This window comes from Rhineura floridana, chromosome 7 (genome assembly GCF_030035675.1).
Source record: "Rhineura floridana isolate rRhiFlo1 chromosome 7, rRhiFlo1.hap2, whole genome shotgun sequence".
Lineage (NCBI taxonomy): Eukaryota > Metazoa > Chordata > Lepidosauria > Squamata > Rhineuridae > Rhineura > Rhineura floridana.
In genome coordinates this window covers 43,173,122-43,194,723 of record NC_084486.1, presented here as the reverse complement: position 1 = coordinate 43,194,723, position 21,602 = coordinate 43,173,122, and the positions used below count along the sequence as shown (strand labels likewise).

Here is a 21,602-nt window from a genome sequence, read left to right as displayed (position 1 = left end):
CCTGACTGTCTTCAAGGGCAGCCCTACGTACAGCACACTGCAATAATCTAATCTAGAAATCACAACAGATGAATGACTGTAGCCAGGTAGTTTCTGGTGATTTTTGCTAAAAAGTGAGAGACTACAGAAAGTTTAGAGGGGAGGTTCAGTGAGCAAGAGAGATTTCTTCACTTGGGAAACCTGTTAAGTATTCTCCAGTATTCCAGCCTATAGCCACAGAGCTATTCTATTCCCACACTTACACGTTTGCATGAATCCTAAAACTTCCAGATTCTGCTGGCTGGTAGGAATAGCCTTCAAAACAAACTGTGCAAAATATGCACATTGTGTAAGGCCTTTGCAGGATTTGGTCCTATGATCAAGAATTTGGAATGTTACAGTACAGAACTTGAATGTTAATATATATATATATATATATATAGCTTTTGGTAATGAACTTTCCATTTTTTCCTACAAATTGTTCAGAAAAACATTGTTTTATTGAGTCTACTCAAGAAGTTTTATATATGACTCTGTAGACAGTGTAGCAGCTCCTGAAGTTTGTCAGAGACATCAATCACTTTTACTCTTTGCCCCCTATAAAAAGCTACAGAAGCTCTTGACTTATGTATGACACAGTTTCAGATTGATAAATTCAAACGAGATCAGGAAACTGAAGATGGATAGCACTCCTTCAAATTACATTTTGCACATATTGCTTGCCAGGGTTCCACTTTCTGCAAAGGTTTCTGTCCCTGTTTGAAGAAAAAGTGCCTTGCTTCAGAAAAGCTGATTGGATGGGCTTCATTCCTTACTCATGGCGAAAGCCTTTAACTATTACTACTGCTGTTGGAACAAATGTATTGTTGCCTGTTCGTAATAAATGGGATATGAATCCTACATAGGAAAAGACTTTATTTTAAATTCTGAAACACTTCCATCTGAATTCACCTAGAGGCTATAAACCTGAAGATGCCAGCTTCCACACATAGCCCTACTGGGAGGGGAATCATGTGTGGAAATGAGTGGAGCACACAATTCTCTATCCTGATCCAGCAGCCAGAATGCCACATGCAGAGGCCAGTAAACAAAAAGCTGCAATCTCAGGAAATTTGGAAGAAAAGCAGAGCATTGGCTCTGCCCCAGCTTTCCTTCCCTGCCAAACCAAAAATCAGTGAGATCCAAGCTTCTTTCACTGACCAGGCCATGTGTGTAAGCCTTGGCTGCTGCACGGACAATGTGATGGATTGCAGCTTTTGACTTTCAGTATTATTTCAGTTCTGGTGTTTGTAGTTTCCCCTTTTCGACTAGCATTTTCAATCCATCATGAAATTCATCTTGGGGAAGGATCATAACTCAGTGGTATAACACTTCGTATGCAGAAGGTTCCAGGTTCTACACGTAGCATCTCCAGGTCGGGCTGGAAATGTACTGTTTGAGACCCTTGAGAGAGCCACTGCCAGGCCATGTAGACAGTACAGTGCTAGATAGACCAATGGTCTGACGCAGTGTAAGGCAGCTTCCTGTGTTCTGCTAATAGTCCTAAACTTACATTCTATGACCACCAAAGAGGAATCATCCTGTTTTTCACAAGGAGACCCTCATTCATGTGAATCTTAAGTACAACCACTAAGTTTATTTGATCAGCTAGAAAGAAAATGTTTTCCTTTAAGTTTTGTTGTTGAAGTCTTGCATTTATTCTCTACCATGTTGTAGTGTTGTATATTATGTCTACAGAGCTTTAAAATGGAACAAAAAATACTTCTGCATTTACTGCACAATCCATTTAGCATTGCCAAATTGCCTGGGCAGCTCTCAGAATTATGCATTCAATAAAAAGAAAACAGCTGCCAACATGAATAATTTCAAACAAAAGGCAGTATGCCATCCATGTTAATAATGCAGGCATTACAAATAGGATTTGTTTTCTTTTGTCATTTATTTTTATAGCTGAATAGTTCAATGACAACCAACCAATACATAAACAGCAAATCACTGACAGACCCTGTAAAAATATATATTTTTTAAAAAATAAACATAAGCTACCTAATTTGAATCATAATGGTTGGTTATTGGGCCCTGTGTTTTTTGGTACCCCGTAAAAGCATCCCTCACTACAGCTCATCAGCAATTCGTTTTCTCTGGATTATAATAAATATTTGTAGTCCTCTGGTTTTCAGAGCAATAATTGGCCAATTATTTGATGGTGAAGAATCAAACTAATCAGGGCATGACCCAGTTGTCCCTTACCTCATGCGGAAAGCAGGGCACAGAAGAGGATAGGAATGTGTCCTAACTCTGCCCTCCTCACCATGTTAGCTCTGACATGTTGGTGAATGTTGAAATACACAGTCATGATGCTGGGCACACTGATACACACACAGATATTCGTGGTAACTCAGAGCTCTCTCCTGCCATAGATTGAACATAGGTGTAACATTTTAAGAGCAGTGGGGTTTGATTGTGAGCACCTTTACATCCAACACAAACATACTTTTTTTTCTCCCAAGACAACCTCTAAAACCACCACCTCAATCCAGTAGCTCCAAAGTACACATGGATCTCTGCAAGAGCTGTCCCACACATAAGAACATAAGAAAAGTGTGGTGGATCAGGCCAGTGGCCCATCTAGTCCAGCAACCTGTTTTTACAGTAGCCAACCAGATGCTCATGGGAAGCCTACAGGCAGGACGTGAGCACAAGAGCATTCTCCCCTCCTGCGGTTTCCAGCAACTGGTGTTCAGAAGCATACTGTCTCTGACTGTGAAGTCAGAACATAGTCATCATGGCTAGTAGCCTCTGATATCATCCTCCATGAATTTGTCTAATTGTCTCTTAAAGCTATCCAAGTTGGTGGCCATCACTGCCTCCTCTCAGAGCACGTTCCATAGCTTAATTATGCACTGTATGAAGAAGTACTTTCTTTTGTCTGTCCTGAATCTTCCAGCTATGCATAATTTTATAAGCTTCTGGTATGTCCTCTCTTATCAGTCTTTTCTCTAAACTAAAAAGCCTCAAATGCTGCAACTCTTTCTCATAGCGGAGTTGCTCCATCCCCTTGATCATCTTAGTTGCGCTTTTTTGAACCTTTTCCTCTATTCCTCTACAATATCCTTTTTGAGGTGAGGCAATCAGAACTGTATACAGTATTCCAAACGTGGTTGCACCATATATTTGTTCAACAGCATTATAATATTAGCAGTTTTGTTTTCAGTACCTTTCCTAATGATCCCTAGCATGGAATTTGCCTTTTCACAACTGCCAAACACTGGGTTGATATCTTCATCGAGCTATCCACTACGACCCTAAGGTTTCATTCCTGGTGGATCACTACCACTTCAGACCTCATGAGCGTATATGTGAGATTAAGATTTTTTGCCCCGACGTGCATCACTTTCTACTTGCTCACATTAAATTGCATTTGCCATTTTACCACCCATTCAGGCAGTTTCACAAGGTCCTTTTGGAGCTCTTCACAATGTCTTTTTGTTTTAACAAAGCTGAACCATTTAGTATCATCAACAAACTTGGCTACCCCAGTGCTCACCCCTAACTCTAGCACGATATACACTCCAGTTGAGCTTCTAATATTGTATTTTTAAACAGCTCCCAAGCATTTTGGAGTGATTGACTGTAATTCAACTTTCTTTTCACCGGTCCCCTCATTTTGGGGAAGTTTCCTCTTTTGAAGTCAAATGTGATAGTGTTGGATTTTCTTGGGAAATTGGCCATTTGCATGTATGTTTCATTTAATAGCACTACGGTCACTGCTTCCAATTAGCTGAACCACATGTATATCTTGCACAAGGTCCGGAGTGCCACTTAAGATTAAGGCCAGGGTCACTGCCCCTCATTTTAACGTTGTGGAAAGCCCCAGGAACCCCGCAGATACTTCATTCATGGCTTATCTGTTCTTGCTTTTCCAATGTTACAGTTTCATTTAGAAGCCTTTTGGAAATGGTTTTGTTTAACAGTCCCGTGAAATAAATGGGACAGTTAAAAAGTGATTAATTTAATTTCTACCCCACGTGATAGAGGATTCTAGGTAACTTGAATTTCTTATTTATTTGTCTGTCTGTTTATTTGAAATTATTAGTTTAGCTGTAATCTATAAGCTGTTACTTGTAGGATACTTCTGCTGGCTTTGATACAGTATATTCTAGAATAAAGCCCTCTTCTCTCACTCACAAACATACACACAGAGACATGTAAGCAATTTCTGCATGTATCACATCCTAGCCCTTAAAAACCAAACAGTTGAATTTCTCAGGTTCACTCCTATTGAGGAAAATGCCAGCTGAATTCAAAAGAAGAATCTATGTAGAAAGCTACAACAAACAATCAAATTGTCTCTCTTTTAGTGACTGCAAGGAAATTGAGATTGAGAGTTTTCCTCCTCCGCTTCAGACTGGTGATATCAAGTCATCACAGAACACCGGATTGTTAAACAAATCAGCTTTTGGTTTGGAGCTGCATGCAAATGTACATTATTTGAGCAGCTAAGTTTCTGTGGAAGTGTATTCATTGAATTGTATTTAGGTGAACAATTTTCTTTCTAGGTTCAAGCTTAGGAAAATGGGTTCTCCCAGTTTGCAGCAGAAACCGGCTGTGCGGTGCTGCTTGGATAGTATCTGTCTCATCACAAATCTGCTTTTCCTCCCCCCACTCCATCTGTGAAGCAATTTCTTAACCCTTTCAAACTTGACTTTTTAAAAAATGATGAACAAACATTTAAAATTAGTAAATATTTGAGTGGCGCTTAAAGAAACATGGAAACCTGCTTGAAAGCATGTTGGAAAGCAGAAGTTAGGCAGCTGAATCAACACTCATTTCTGAAAAGTATATGTTTAATGAATTACAGAGGTAGTTTTGCCCCATTGGAGGGGGTATGCAGTGATTGAGTCCTATTTAATGTCACATTTGTACACACTCTGGCAGTCATGTCACAATCAGTGGGCCTGATCATATGTCACTCAGTCACAAATATCACCTTTCTGGGTAATACTGAGAGAGATGGCTGAGCAGCTTTAGACATTCTTGGAATCTGGTCTGGTTTCAGGCTTGGGTTTGGGACGAAAACAGCCTTGGTTGCCCTAGCTGATGACCTTTTTTGGGAGAGAAACAGTATTACCCTGTTGATCTCCCAGATTTATCAGTGTTGTAATCTCCTGATTGGATTACTGTAATGGACTCTGCAGGTATTGCAGATAATGGGCATTACAAAGTTTGTTTTTGCTTTGATAAATATGTTTTAACTGGGGCTTCGCTCCTGCATGCTTTGTGCACCAACCCCTAATCTTCCACCAATTGCCCATCCCTGGCCCCTCTCCCCTCACCAATCCTACCCCTGCCAACCCCCAACCCCCTTGCAATAGCCCCCAGTGCCTCCAGGCACTGAAGTACATTGACGGCCATGGGCCTGCTCATACTCCTCAGCTACTTGCCTCACCTGTTTCTCCACTGCCACTGCACCACAAAATTGCCCTACTGTGCTGTTCCCCCTGGATAAACATTATCACGCAGTGTACCTAGATCGCTTATTAGCCTTCTGCTGTCTAAGCCACTTTCTGGCCTCCTACGCACCTGCCTGTTCGCTTGCCCAAGCTTCTGCCACTGCCGCCTTACCTGATTGCTGAGGTGGGTGGTGGCAGGCAGTGCAAGCAGCGTGTAGGGAAGGGATCAGAAGCATTCATGCTCGTTTGCAGCACCACCTGTCTGTGGCACTGTAAACTGCAGCATAATGCTTACATTTCTTACATTTTTATTAGAGAGAGAGAGATCAGTTCAGAGTGCACTAATTGTCAGAAAAGCTCATTGATTTCATCGGGAGAACTGGTAGGGTAAACTGACAGATTTCTGGATTGACATCAAAGCTAGCATTGCAAAGGCTCTGTAACTGAAGAATATATCATGTGAGGAGCCAGGGCGCAGAGTTAATTATTATGCTGGCGAAGGCTGAAAAGGCAAAATTGCAACTCCTCCAAACAGGGCAGCAATTTGAGACCAAATATTGTATGTGACAATTTAAAAATTCTGTTTGTATTACTGGCTGTTTTGTTGTTTGCACTATCACAAACTTTGTTTATAGGCTCCAGATTTTAAAATGTATTAACAGTATTAAATTTTATCTTCATTTGTAGGTCAAAGTTCAGCATTTTAGCCATGTGGGAAGTCACTGTGTCCACTGATTCCAGTTCATCATTTTCTGTTCTTGTTTTGTTTCTCAAGGTCCAATTGAAAACTGATGAATCAAAAACTTTTGCAATGAAGATACTAAAGAAGCGGCACATAGTAGACACAAGACAGCAGGAACACATCCGCTCAGAGAAGCAGATCATGCAAGGGGCTCACTCAGATTTTATTGTGAGGTACTATCATCATTTCCCTTATTAAATCCATACAGGGGAAGAGTCACAGCTCAGTGGTAGCACATATATTGCAGACAGAAGATCCCAGGTTCAATTGCCATCATGCCCAGGTAGGGCTCAGAGAGACCTCTGCCTAAAATCCTGGCCCATTGCCATCCCCATCACCCTCCATGAGTTGGAAGGATAACTTCCGCAGTAGTCAGCCTGCATAAGCTCCCTGTATGATGAAGAACCTTGATACACTGTTGCTGATGCATCTATTGATTGAGCTATTTACAGTGCAATCCTATGTGCGTTGACTTAAAAGTTGTCCTAAAGAGTTCAGCGAGACACATTCAAGCAAATTCTGCATAGACTTATAATTTATGTATTTCAAATCCTAGTAGATACTTTGAGCAGTCAAATTAGTTTTCTTTCCCCTCTGCTTATAGGCTATACAGGACATTCAAGGACAGCAAATATTTATATATGTTGATGGAAGCCTGTTTAGGTGGAGAGCTTTGGACAATTCTCAGGGACAGGTAAGAGAATTCAGAGTTCCTTTTGATGGGAAATGAAATTTATGTGACATACTGAATGTGGTCACATGGTTTCTCCGTATCATTTACAACTAGACTTTGTGAATTCTAAAGCTTTCCTCAGAGGTCTGAAATTATGTGCTGTGGCTGAGAGCCAGATTCACTTACTACTTGCGTTTCAGTGAGACATTTGCATGCCATTTACAAAGGCACAGGGGAGACATTCCATTATTTTGTAGTGTAGCATGGGAAGAATCACCATTTAACATGATAACCACCAAATTATCTATATCCTATCAGAAGCCTCTGATTACCTGCTCTTCACTGATCCTTCATTGGGCTTTAGAATCTTGCCTTTCTTTTGTGTCTGGAATTTGCATGTATCCAATGGGCTTTTTGAATCCTCATCCGACCCTTAACAGAATACTGTTTGTGAAATGTGCCGTCCATGGCTACTCAGAAATAAGTCCCACTGAGTTCAGTTGGACTTACTCCTGGATAATTGTGTATATGATTGCACTCTTAGTATCAAAAGTAGTTTGTCATATTACATTGGGGAGGGGCTGCTGTTTGAGAAACACAGATCCAAGGAATAAGCAGCATAGTCCTTGGTTTCTGGACTTGGAAACTAAAGACTGGTATTTTGTTCCAATTGGCACATAGTATTATAGATTTCTTTAATAATTAGGATGTAATTGAGGGCTGGCTCATACAAGCATGTTCATCATCTGGTATTGATCACTGTCCTTCCCTCTTACTAGTTTCGTGACAATGTGTTTTGTTTTCAGAAACTCTTTAAGGGATCTAAATTCTTTTAGTGGTTATTCAGATTTGATGTTTTAGTGTCTCGATTTTTATCATTTTGAACTGACTGCTCTATTACATTTATTTATTTTATTTATTTATTTACCGCCCCATAGCCGAAGTTCTCTGGGCGGTTTACAGTAACTAAAAACATTAAAACAAATATACAAATTTAAAAACACAGCTTTTAAAAACAATTTAAAACACAATTTAAACATTTAAAACAATTTAAAACACATGCTAAAATGCCTGGGAGAAGAGGAAAATCTTGACCTGGTGCCGAAAAGATAACAGTGTTGGCACCAGGTGCACCTCGTCAAAAAAATAATTCCATAATTTGGGGGCCACCACTGAGAAGGCCCTCTCCCTTGTTGCCACACTCCCAGCTTCCCTCTGAGTAGGCCCCCGGGGGAGGACCTTTGATCTTGAACGTTGTGTACAGGTGGGTTCATATCGGGAGAGGCGTTCCATCAGGTATTGTGGTCCCAAGCTGTGGAAGGCTTTATAGGTCAAAACCAGCACCTTGAATCGAGCTCGGATCATACAGGCAGCCAATGCAAGCGGGCCAGAATCAGTTTGATATGTTCGAACCGTCTGGTCCCTGTTACCAATCTGGCTGCTGCATTTTGCACAAGCTGCAATTTCCTATCCGTCTTCAAAGGCAGCCCCACATAGAGTGCATTACAGTAATCTAGTTTGGAGGTTACCAGAGCATGGACAACTAAAGCCAGGTTATCCCTGTCCAGATAGGGGTGTAGCTGGGCCACCAACCGAAGTTGGTAGAAAGCACTCCATGCCACCGAGGCTACCTGAGCCTCAAGTAACAAAGATGGTTCCAGGAGAACCCCCAAGCTACCAAACCTGCTCCATCAGGGGGAGTGCAACCCTATCCAGGACAGGTTGGACATCCACCATCTGGTCAGAAGAATCACCCACTAGCAGCATCTCAGTCTTGTCTGGATTGAGCCTCAGTTTATTAGCCCTCATCCAGTCCATTGTCGCAGCCAGGCACCGGTTCAGCATATTGACAGCCTCACCTGAAGAAGATGAAAAGGAGAAATAGAGCTGCGTGTCATCAGCATACTGATGTCAACGCACTCCAAAGCTCTGGATGACCACACCCAATGGTTTAAGAACATAAGAAGAGCCTGCTGGATCAGGCCAGTGGCCCATCTAGTCCAGCATCCTGTTCTCACAGTGGCCAACCAGGTGCCTGGGGAAAGCCCGCAAGCAGCACCCGAGTGCAAGAACACTCTCCCCTCCTGAGGCTTCCGGCAACTGGTTTTCAGAAGCATGCTGCCTCTGACTAGGGTGGCAGAGCACAGCCATCATGGCTAGTAGCCATTGATAGCCCTGTCCTCCATGAATTTGTCTAATCTTCTTTTAAAGCCATCCAAGCTGGTGGCCATTACTGCATCTTGTGGGAGCAAATTCCATAGTTTAACTATGCGCTGAGTAAAGAAGTACTTCCTTTTGTCTGTCCTGAATCTTCCAACATTCAGCTTCTTTGAATGTCCACGAGTTCTAGTATTATGAGAGAGGGAGAAGAACTTTTCTGTATCCACTTTCTCAATGCCATGCATAATTTTATACACTTCTATCATGTCTCCTCTGACCCGCCTTTTCTCTAAACTAAAAAGCCCCAAATGCTGCAACCTTTCCTCGTAAGGGAGTCGCTCCATCCCCTTGATCATTCTGGTTGCCCTCTTCTGAACCTTTTCCAACTCTATAATATCCTTTTTGAGATGAGGCGACCAGAACTGTACACAGTATTCCAAATGCGGCCGCACCATAGATTTATACAACGGTGTCATGAACCTATAACGGTCATGAATTATTAAAAATCTAATAACAATACTTTGGCTCCTGTAAGGGACTCTGGGAAATGGTTTCAGCTAGAAAAGACAAGCCTTTGCCAATTTGCAAAGTTGAGTTTCACTTCCCCAGCTGAAGACGGTTAGAAGAAGCCTTAACAAGCTGCACCTGTTTATCTTTGCTGATTAGCCAGTGCCTGGTACCCAAGGTCATCCTTGGCATGTACAGTTGGAAAACACAGTTGGGAGGGGGGCCTGAAGGCGCGAAAATGTGAGTAACATCGAGAAGAAAGTTACATCAGCCAATTCCTGATTGGTCAATTAATCTTGGACCGTTAGGATCTTTTTCCTTTAAGTATAGGGCTAGAGACCCATAGCCTTTGTTCTCTGTTCTCTGCCTATGCTGACTGGCACCAGAGTTCCAAACCTTTCTGCCTTATGGTTCCAGGGGTTGCTTAGGGGAAGGCAACCTATGTCTGGTTCCATTGCTTTATGTTGAACATCCATCTCTCTTAGGAGAGGTGCCACGCAACCAACTACCTCGTATGTAAGTAGTTAGGTGAGTTAGTTTATTATTTTCTTGTTGTGTGTATGAATTCTCTTGTAAGAACCTAAACCCCTGTTGGGTGAATGGTCTTAAAGGATTACTTGCTGCTATTTTGTAACGTGCACTTATATATCTTAATAAAGCTACTTCTATTTAACCTGGTGTGTTCATTTGAGAGAAGGAGTGGTTCTGAATTCAGTAACTTGACCAATCTCAGTCACTAACTACCAAAGAGGGTTAAGAAGTTAAAAGCTTGGATTTTAAGTGTTAAACCAGAGGTGCCTGGCAAGGAGTGTAACTGTGACTCTTGCCTTTTAGGACCTTGGTTTTATATACCTTCTGGGCTCAGAGATCCCCTGGCTCTGAGCGGACCAGTATACAGGGGTGGTGGCAGCCTACCTTCTACCTTGCAGGGTTGTTGTGAGCGTACACAGTCTTGGCAAGGGTGAAGTAATAGCTTTTTGGTTCCAGTCTCATTTCCCTAAGGGTGGGGGTTTGAGTCTGATGCATGAACCCAGTACCTTGAGGGTCAGGGGGGCATGACATGGCTGGCAGTGGTGAGGATCGAAGCCATTCCTGCTCTTAAGTGAACACGCTGTGTGAGATAAGTGCATTGCAGCAAGTTGTAAATTTGAAAGAGACTTCTGACACAACCGTTTGTTACTTTGGGTAGTAAGGTTAGTGCAGAATGTTGCAAAAGATAAAAACCAGATCTCAAAAGAATGGAGCCGAGGATGTGCACCTGGCAGACACTGCGTTGCCTAGTCAGCTTGTTCAGCTGGAGGAAGGCGCTGCTGCTCTGTCGTTTATACCTCAGCCTTCTGCGGATGATAAGGAGATCGTGTTTAAGCAAACTGAGGAAAGTGAGGAGGACAGTGGAGATGAGGAGGAAGAAGATTCTGATCGGGAAGAGCTGCCTAGGAGTATGCAGCGCTACCTAGCTAAGCAAATGAAGTTGTTGTCTCTACAGTTTAAGGCTATGGAGGAAGATCGCCGGAGTAGGGAAAGTTTTGCTCGTGAGTTGAAACAACCGCGAGGAGGAAGACCAGATCTCCATAAAAAATCTTTTCCGACCTTTCGTGAGACAGATGACATCTTTACCTTTTTTCAAGTTTTTGCTCACTCTTGTAGAGACCAAGGTGTGCTTAAAAAGTACTGGATGAGTGCTTTACGCATTAACGCTGAAGGCGAGTTGAGAGAACTGTTGAACTCTTTGCCAGTGGAGTATGCAGATAATTTTGATTATTTTTATGCTCTGGCCAGGTCCCACTTTGCTTTAACAGCAGAGGATTGTTTTCGACGTTTAGAGGCAGATCAAAAGAAGCCTCGGGAAAGCTTCTCAGCTTTTTCTGCACGGATGGGCAGGAATGTGGAGCGCTGGGCAGACACGGCTGAAGCTGCAACTCGAGGGGAGGTTTTAGACCTGTTTGCTAAAGAACTGTTTTATAGACGCCTCCCTCGAGATCTGATGGCTCTGGTGAGAGACCAGCAGCCCCGTTCGCTGGCTGAAGCAGGTGTGCTAGCAGATCGTATGTTTAAAAACAGAGCTGGAGAAAAGTTTACTTTGTTTCGGAAACCGGAGAACGTTCCTGTGAAACCGCCGGGGCGAGAGACTTCAGGTATGCAGAAACCATGGCAACCGCCGAGGGAAGTGAAGGGAGGGCCTGCTGGCTACTCCAAAGTACCTTCCACTCTGACAGAGGCTGCATTACAGAAGAAGCCCCTTGTAGAAATCACTTGCTTTAAATGTGGGAAAATCGGACATAAGGCTAATTCCTGTTATGAAACCTTGCCTAAGCCCAATTCTGCTGGGAGGAAGAATCCAAGGGTTGCTCCAGTTGTGCGTGTAAGAGACTTAGCGTCACCTGGAGCGGAACCCCCTGAACTTTCGTCTTGGTCATCAGCAGAGGAGAATGAAGGGGCAGAATCGGATTTTGTATTTTCTGCCCCAAATTCACAAGACCGTCCTGAAACTCCTCGTGGACCGGTAGTCAAAGCCCTGTCGGTGAGTTGTTTACAAAATATACCCGGGGGCAGAGAGGGAGAAGAAAAGGATAGTTTGCTGCCAGGGAGAAACTATCCAGAACCTCTTTCATCGGAATGTAAGGAATGGGTTCAAACGCAGTTTTCCGAACCCATATATGTTAATGGTGTTCAGGTCGTGGGAAGAATTGATTCGGGAGCAGAGATGACCAGTATTGCTGAACACCTAGTTAAGCCAGAGCAATATGTCCCAGACTTACAAGTGACTGTCACTGCGTATGGACCCAGGACAGTGCAAGCTCGTGTAGCTGAGCTGGTGCTTTCGTACAAGAATTGGACTGGGCGCCATAGAGTTCTAGTTCATTCAACCAATAGTTTGTGGGACGTTTTGATAGGAACAGACCTGCTTTTCCTGCACCATAAAGTGACTGAACGTAGGGCGGAGAGGGATGCTCTTGCTAAGTCTCAAGTTTTGTTAGACACCTTGAAGTGTAGTGGGAGAGAAGCCAAGGCTTCGAAGGAACGGGCCGTGCGCTTGCCTGAGCCACAGGAAAGAAGTTCGCCTTTGCAACCCAGAGGAGGGGGGCTAATGGAATGCAAAGTGCCGCCTGTTGGCTCTCGAGAAATTAAGACAGCTCAATTAAAGAAGGGAAGCCTCCAAAGTTGTAAAAGCAAAACAGAAGCTAACTCGGCTGTTTTATTGCAAGCTGAGAAATCTGAGTCTCTTAATGGACATTTAATTATGGCTTGTGCCAAGGTGTGTGAATTTGCAGAGGATTCTTTGGATTTGGTTACAGAGAGCCAACAAGCAGGGGAGATAACTGAAATTACCCTACCCGAAGGTTTGACTCAGGAGCAACGAAATCAATTAGTCCAAATCCTGATGGACTTTAAACCTATGTTTTCCAGTAAGCCTGGAAGAACTGACTTGGCTATTCATTCTATTAACACCGGGAATCATCCCCCTATGCAAGCTTCTCCGTATCGAGTTACAGGGCGGAATGCAGAGGTGGTAGAGAGGGAAGTACAAGCTATGTTGGAAATGGGAGTTATTGAACCCTCTACCAGTCCCTGGTCCTCCCCTATTGTGCTAGTGGCTAAACGGGAAGCTAATGAAGTGCGTTTCTGTGTGGATTACAGGAAGCTGAACCAGATTTCCCAAGTGGATCCGTATCCTTTGCCTAGGATGGACCATTTAATAGAAAAGCTGGGAGCAGCAAAATACATCACTACACTGGATTTAACCAAGGGATATTGGCAAGTGCCTCTAGCTGGGGACGCTGCTGTGAAATCTGCTTTTGTCACGCATATGGGCTTGTTCCAGTTCAAGGTTCTCCCATTCGGACTTCGAAACGCTCCAGCAACGTTCATGAGGCTTATTAATTCTGTGATTAATGGCCTAGGCGAATTTTCTTGCGCGTATCTGGACGATCTGGCCATTTTTAGCCCTGACTGGAAGTCTCATTTGAATCACTTGAGAATTGTTTTACAGAGACTGCAGGCTGCTGGACTAACCATCAAAGCGCAGAAATGTCAATTTGGGTTGGGGGAAGTTGTGTATCTTGGCCACAGGGTGGGGCAGGATTGTGTCAAACCCCTGGAGGCTAAGATCGAAGCTATTCAAAATTGGCCTGTCCCTAAGACCAAGAAACAGGTTCAGTCTTTTTTGGGGTTAGCCGGCTATTACAGAAAATTTGCCCCACATTTTAGCAGTGTTGCTACCCCTCTAACTGAATTGTGCAAAAAGACTATGCCAATGCGTGTCATTTGGACTGATAAATGTCAAAGTGCTTTTGATGCTTTAAAGACTATGTTGGTAAACTACCCTGTTTTGAAAGCCCCTGATTTTTCAAGCCCCTTTGTAGTGCAGACGGATGCTTCTAACTTTGGGCTTGGAGCTGCCTTGCTCCAGGAAGATGCTGCTGGAGATTTGCACCCTATTGCATACATTAGTAAGAAATTGATTCCAAGAGAGCGCAATTTGGCTACCATTGAAAAAGAGTGTCTTGCTTTGGTTTGGGCCCTTGACAAGTTACGCCCGTACCTATGGGGACGTCATTTTCAATTGCAGACAGACCATTCCCCTTTGTGTTGGTTAAACAGGATGAAAAACTCCAACCAAAAATTGTTACGTTGGAGTCTGGCCCTTCAAGATTTTGATTTTTCAATCCAGTCCATAAAAGGGCGGGATAATGTAGTAGCTGATGCTCTATCTCGCTTATCTGTTCCAGTTGACTGATATCTGATTCATGCCTATTTTACTGACTGATTTCCCGGCTCTGATGACCTCTGGACTGTTTTTAGACCTTGTTTTACTCTTTTACGGTTTTAACATGTTTTATGGACTTTTAAAGGATTTTATGGCTTATGACTTTTTTTTGAATCTGGCCCAGCTTTTGGATTACCCCATTTTTTATTTTTCTTTTTATTTTATTTCTTTATTTTTCTTTTATCTTTTTTTAATTTTTTTTTATTATAAAGTCTTCTTTTCTTGGGTATTTTTAGGGGTCCCTTAATTTTCTTACTGTTATTTTGTAACTGTGTGTATCTTTTGAATCTATTTAGAAGACATAAGTCAAGAAGTAGCTCACCTGCTTAAAATGTTATTAATCTGTGTTTTTTTTTAATATTGTATATGGTGTAATGTTGATATATTGATTAAATTTTTGATTATTCCTTATCCCTGGTTGCTGTGGCGATGACGCAGAACTATTCAGAGTTCTGACATCATCTTCCTGAAAAGGGGCGTGTCATGAACCTATAACGGTCATGAATTATTAAAAATCTAATAACAATACTTTGGCTCCTGTAAGGGACTCTGGGAAATGGTTTCAGCTAGAAAAGACAAGCCTTTGCCAATTTGCAAAGTTGAGTTTCACTTCCCCAGCTGAAGACGGTTAGAAGAAGCCTTAACAAGCTGCACCTGTTTATCTTTGCTGATTAGCCAGTGCCTGGTACCCAAGGTCATCCTTGGCATGTACAGTTGGAAAACACAGTTGGGAGGGGGGCCTGAAGGCGCGAAAATGTGAGTAACATCGAGAAGAAAGTTACATCAGCCAATTCCTGATTGGTCAATTAATCTTGGACCGTTAGGATCTTTTTCCTTTAAGTATAGGGCTAGAGACCCATAGCCTTTGTTCTCTGTTCTCTGCCTATGCTGACTGGCACCAGAGTTCCAAACCTTTCTGCCTTATGGTTCCAGGGGTTGCTTAGGGGAAGGCAACCTATGTCTGGTTCCATTGCTTTATGTTGAACATCCATCTCTCTTAGGAGAGGTGCCACGCAACCAACTACCTCGTATGTAAGTAGTTAGGTGAGTTAGTTTATTATTTTCTTGTTGTGTGTATGAATTCTCTTGTAAGAACCTAAACCCCTGTTGGGTGAATGGTCTTAAAGGATTACTTGCTGCTATTTTGTAACGTGCACTTATATATCTTAATAAAGCTACTTCTATTTAACCTGGTGTGTTCATTTGAGAGAAGGAGTGGTTCTGGATTCAGTAACTTGACCAATCTCAGTCACTAACTACCAAAGAGGGTTAAGAAGTTAAAAGCTTGGATTTTAAGTGTTAAACCAGAGGTGCCTGGCAAGGAGTGTAACTGTGACTCTTGCCTTTTAGGACCTTGGTTTTATATACCTTCTGGGCTCAGAGATCCCCTGGCTCTGAGCGGACCAGTATACAGGGGTGGTGGCAGCCTACCTTCTACCTTGCAGGGTTGTTGTGAGCGTACACAGCCTTGGCAAGGGTGAAGTAATAGCTTTTTGGTTCCAGTCTCATTTCCCTAAGGGTGGGGGTTTGAGTCTGATGCATGAACCCAGTACCTTGAGGGTCAGGGGGGCATGACAAACGGCATTATGATATCGGCTGTTTTATTTTCAATACCTTTCCTAATTATCGCTAGCATGGAATTTGCCTTTTTCACAGCTGCCGCACACTGGGTCGACATTTTCATTGTGCTGTCCACTACAACCCCGAGGTCTCTCTCCTGGTCGGTCACCGCCAGTTCAGACCCCATGAGCGTATATGTGAAATTCAGATTTTTTGCTCCAATATGCATAATTTTTCTTATCCACAAGAGGACCTCTCCTCTTATTCCATGACTGCTAAGCTTCCTCAGAAGCCTTTGGTGAGGTACCTTGTCAAACGCTTTTTGAAAGTCTAAGTACACTATGTCCACTGGATCACCTCTATCTATATGCTTGTTGACACTCTCAAAGAATTCTAATAGGTTACTGAGACAGGACTTTCCCTTGCAGAAGCCATGCTGGCTCTGCTTCAGCAAGGCTTGTTCTTCTATGTGCTTGGTTAATCTAGCTTTAATTATACTTTCTACCAGTTTTCCAGGGACAGAAGTTAAGCTAACTGGCCTGTAATTTCCGGGATCCCCTCTGGATCCCTTTTTGAAGATTGGCGTTACATTTGCCACTTTCCAGTCCTCAGGCACGGAGGAGGACCCAAGGGACAAGTTACATATTTTAGTTAGCAGATCAGCAATTTCACCTTTGAGTTCTTTGAGAACTCTCGGGTGGATGCCATCCGGGCCCGGTGATTTGTCAGTTTTTATATTGTCCATTAAGCTTAGAACTTCCTCTCTCGTTACCACTATTTGTCTCAGTTCCTCAGAATCCCTTCCTGCAAATGTTAGTTCAGGTTCAGGGATCTGCCCTATATCTTCCACTGTGAAGACAGATGCAAAGAATTCATTTAGCTTCTCTGCAATCTCCTTATCGTTCTTTAGTACACCTTTGACTCCCTTATCATCCAAGGGTCCAATTGTCTCCCTAGAGACAATTCATGTAGATGTTTCATGTAGATGTTGAACAGCATGGGGGACAGAACTGAACTCTGTGGAACCCCATACTGGAGAGTCCAGGGTGCCGAGCAATGTTCCCCAAGCACCACCTTCTGGAGGTGACTTGCCAAGTAGGAGCGGAACCACCGCCATGCAGTCCCTCCCACTCCCAACTCAGCCAGTCTCCCCAGAAGGATACCATGGTTGAAGGTATCGAAAGCTGCTAAGAGATCAAGGAGAATCAACAGGGTCACACTTCCCCTGTCTCTCTGCCGACAGAGGTCGTCATACAGGGCGACCAAGGTTGTTTCCATGTCAAAACCAGGCCTGAAACCTGACTGAAATGGATCCAGATAATCGGTCTCATCCAAGAGTGTCTGGAGCTGGCCCGCAACCACTCGTTCAAGGACCTTGCCCAGGAATATTTCCAAATATTTATGATGCAAGCTGCTTTGGGGGATTGGTTTCAGGCAAAGAGGCGCGGCAATCGGTTACATATAGGTGCATGTACAAAATAGCAATCAAAGATCAGACACCAAAGACAAAGCATTCATACCACCAGACATCAGTTCAAACACAATAGTTTTTCAATGGAGAAAGTTCACTGGTGTAGCTGTGAGTTTTAAAGTCTTTAGTGATCAAGTGATGAGACACTGAGGAGTGCAGATCCATGAAAGAATTAAGACTTAAGGGAGATTAAATAATGGGTAACTTCATTAGTGTTCAATGAAGAGACAAAGAGAGAACGTTAGAAGGAAAAGCAAATAATTATAACAGGAATCAGATAGTAACTAACCAGCAGCTTAAATAGACTAGCAAAATAGAGGAAAGAGGGGTATAGTAATTATGTGCCAAAGTTACTTTTCTAGTTTTGTGTTTTACAAGCATTTTTAGAGTGAATCCAAATTGCAAGGTGTTAAAACATTTTTTTAAACAAAACAAAACAAAAGCATGTTGTTTGAAAGAGCCTTTGAAATTCTTTTAATTCTTTTTCTCTTGTGTCATATTCATGGTATATACTGCCATCTAGCTTTGAAAAGGATTTATCTTTTGCTTCCTTAGGCCATCCATTAATGTTACTTAGTAAACGAAACATTTATGGTATCAAAACAGCAATCACTTTGCAGGAAATAAGAAACACTTATGTAAATATAATTTCCTGACCAGTTATATACTATGACTGAAACACAGCTTCTGAGATAAAAATTTAGAAACTGAATGCATGGTATAATATTGAAATTGTGTGTGCTCTTAATGATTGCATTTTTAAAACACTTTCTGAACTTCAGCTTAGGGTTTAAAGTATTTTCTCCTAAATGAATTTAGGGGATCTCGGAAACAAGTTTGCATCCGCAGATTTTTTTTTTTTTAATCAATGGGGGAAGGAAATTCTACAAACAGCTTGTTAATAATCAGTTTAATTACTGGTTATTAACAAAGTTGGCCTTATTGGTTCTAACTGTAAATAGGAGAACTAATATTTCTAATTCCTGAAATACAATGTCAGCTTGACAGCCGACTGTAATATATACCAAATATTTTAAACCTTGCGGTATGCTCATAATTAGCTTGGGTGATATCAATGACCCTCTTTGTTCCCGATGGATTTTTTAAAAAGTGCAACATGTGAAAAACTGTTTTGTGGCCTTAAAAACCATAAGCTTTCAACAACCAAGCTAACAAGCAAAGAAATATAATTCTATAACCCTACAGCTATTTCACAGTAAGGCTTCTGTGGCAGCCAGTGGGCTGCTACAGGCAAGTCATTAAATATATGAAATATGCTTTCCCGACAGCACAAGCCCTTCAGGTGGTTTTTATATGCATAACATGCTAAAAATGGTTGGAAATGTTTTCTCAGTTTGTAAGGATCACTGCTGTCAGTGGAAATCAGTGCAATTACTCCACACTTAAAATCCTGTACTGCACAAGTCACTGCAGTGCCCCCAAAGTAGTTTTACACCATGCAAAATCAAACCTTTCTTACTTTGTAGTGCAGACCAAAGCTAATCTGATGTCTGTTTTCACAATGATGAGGCTTCTATGACCTTTGTGTGCCAAATCAGGCATGCTCTGTTGTTCTATTTGGTGAGTTGCAATTTTGCCACTGTCCCTCTTACTTTGATCCTCCCTTTTGGAGGCCTTGCCAACTAGGATTTAGATTTCTAAGGGAAATGGGCAAGGTTAGGGGCTTTTATGAGGGATAAATGATTGGTAAACGCTTCTGCAGTTTGACTCGTAACTAGGCTCAGCAACCCAAACAACCCCCCCAACACACACACACACACACACAACACAAAACTGGGAAATAAAGAGGTTTATTCTGAGCCCAATTACAAGTCATATTGAACCCTAGCATCCTCAATGACATAATCAGGACCGCAACTGGGTCTGAGCCCTTATTCAAATCCCTAAGAGGCTCAGTCCCCCTCCACCTGCTCAACTCATTGCTGTACTGATAGCAATGACAGAAGGTAAGGGAGGTTTCTCTGCCCCTCTTCCCACCTACGTCAGTAGCCCTGGGAGAGCCCTATCTTGCTGTATATCAAATAGTGAGGGATACAGATCTGAGCCTCAGATGATGACCTAAGTTTACTAGTTAAGTTCATATCAGAGGAGATAATCCTTCAAATAATATAATTGACCTTCCATGCTTTTTCACACTGGGCTAGTGTTATGTAATAGCTAAGATACTGAGCCAGGATGCCCTAGGTTCAGTTTTCACTTCTGTCACGAACTCACAAGCTGCCTGGGCAAAGTGCTATTCTCTCAGTTTCATTATCTGCAATATGAAGATACCAAAATTTTGAACAGACTTCTTATGTTACTGAAATAATACACGTGAAACCTTTTAAACACTTGCAAATGTGTTTGTGTGAAGCATAAATGTAAAGCACTATTAGCCTCTCTCTTTCTCTTTCCCTCCATTGCAGAGGTTCATTTGAAGATTCTACAACCAGATTTTATACTGCATGTGTGGTAGAAGCTTTTGCCTATCTGCATTCCAAAGGAATCATTTATAGGGACCTCAAGCCAGAAAACCTCATTCTAGATCACCGAGGTTATGCCAAACTGGTGAGTGCTTGGGATGTTTTTCTTCCAAGTAGCAATGAAATATTACATTGTCATGCTCACTGCATTGTAGTTAAGGCTCCGTCTCCTCTTCCATTATAATAAAATGCTTCTCTAATGGGATTATCACAGCCATAAAATAGTGCTTCTGGTTGAAAGTCAGTCTCAGCTTTATGGTTCTAGAACAAATCAGTTGATAGAAAGAACTAACAAAACAATTTAATAAAAACAAATTAATCTCATTGTTTCTGATTTTTCATTGAGCAAAGGTAGACGTTCACAGTTTGGTTAGTCTTTGGAGCCTTATGCTCAGAAATGTCTTTCATTCTATTGCATGATTCTGGTACCTGATAAAGATTTTGATATCTTCAGCAACATTTCATCTGAAGAAACAATAAATCTATGACTGTGCTCTTTTTCAAACGATACCTTTGTTATTTCTGCAAGTAGTCCATTATTTTAGTTCCCTAGCTTTTTGTGCTACATGATTATTTATTTATTATTTTATTTATATCTCACCCTCCCAGCAGGAGCTTTAATTATTGATTAAAAATGATTAGGCCTAGAACCTGCTTATCTTGTTTTATTCTGTTCTCACAAGAGATAATCATAGCTGCAGACAGAAGAATCATTAATGTTGATATGAACTAGAATCTGCCTTTCCTTTTCTGCTATCAACAATCAAAATGTTCAAGTACAAATCACATAGAATCACAGAGCTGGAGGGGGCCTCATTGCCCATCTACTCCAAACAACTGCTTGATGCAGGAAACTAGAACTAGAGCATCTCTAGCAGATGGCTGTCCAGCCTCTGCTTGAAGACCTCCAGTGAGGGAGAGAGCCCACCATGTCTCTAGATAATTAGTGCCATTGTTGAATTGCTCCTACTCTTAAGAGTTTTTTTCTAATGTTCTTACAAAATCTACCATCTTGTAACTTAAACCCAGTGGAATTAGGTTCAAACTAAATACCTGGAAATAATAGGAGGTTCAACGTATTTCTGGCCTCATTCCAGGTGGCTGTAGCCATCACAGCAAAAACAGAAAATAAGAATATAATCAGCAAGAAAGAGGTTGCTGTATATAATTTAACATCAAAGTATAGGACTGGCTGGGGCTGATGGGAGTTGTAGTTCAAAAAAGTAACTTTTCCAAGCTCTGGTTATGATATGTGAAAGGACTGAGTTAGAACTCAAAGTCTTGTTCCAGAGCCAGAGTTACAAAGTACATGGAAATACATGTCACAATACATCTCACCCATTAGATGACATGGATGGCATACATTATTCCTGCAATTCTTCGACCACACCTTCAGATGGACATCATTGTTCTTGGACCCTTAGTGTGAAAAGGCAGGATAGAAATTTAAACAACAATAAATAATAATTGTCCTGAACCATCAACCCAAGGCTCAACCAAGCAATGCAAGACGTGCTTCTTGCCACTACCACCACTGCTCCCACAGAGGATGGAAGGCTGCAAAGGCCTCTGTGGGGGTGGAGGCAGGAGTAACAATGCATCAGGCTTCAATCAGCTTGGGCCTAGGCTTTGGTTTCTGACACCAGTTAATGATATTATCAAACTGCATTTGAGCACTTACCCTTAGTCAAGGCTTAAGTGAAGGGATAGTATTTGAGGAGAACTTTGCAGAGATTTCCCACATTCTGAAAGTCCCCCCAAATTCCTGTGTGTCAACTCAAGAATGTCAGTGCAAGAACACACACC

The 21,602-nt window shown here is 42.1% G+C and overlaps 1 protein-coding gene across 13 annotated transcripts in view; it reads left to right on the top strand.

Moving 5' to 3' along the window:
• PRKG1 (protein kinase cGMP-dependent 1) overlaps positions 1-21,602 on the top strand; it is a 1,123,517-nt gene that overhangs the window by 1,082,633 nt on the left and 19,282 nt on the right. For all 13 annotated transcript variants that reach the window (XM_061635360.1, XM_061635359.1, XM_061635362.1 and 10 more), the window contains 3 exons: positions 6,208-6,347; positions 6,779-6,868; positions 19,740-19,881. In XM_061635360.1, coding sequence (XP_061491344.1) covers positions 6,208-6,347; positions 6,779-6,868; positions 19,740-19,881 — 372 coding nt within the window. The remainder of the gene's footprint in view (positions 1-6,207; positions 6,348-6,778; positions 6,869-19,739; positions 19,882-21,602) is intronic.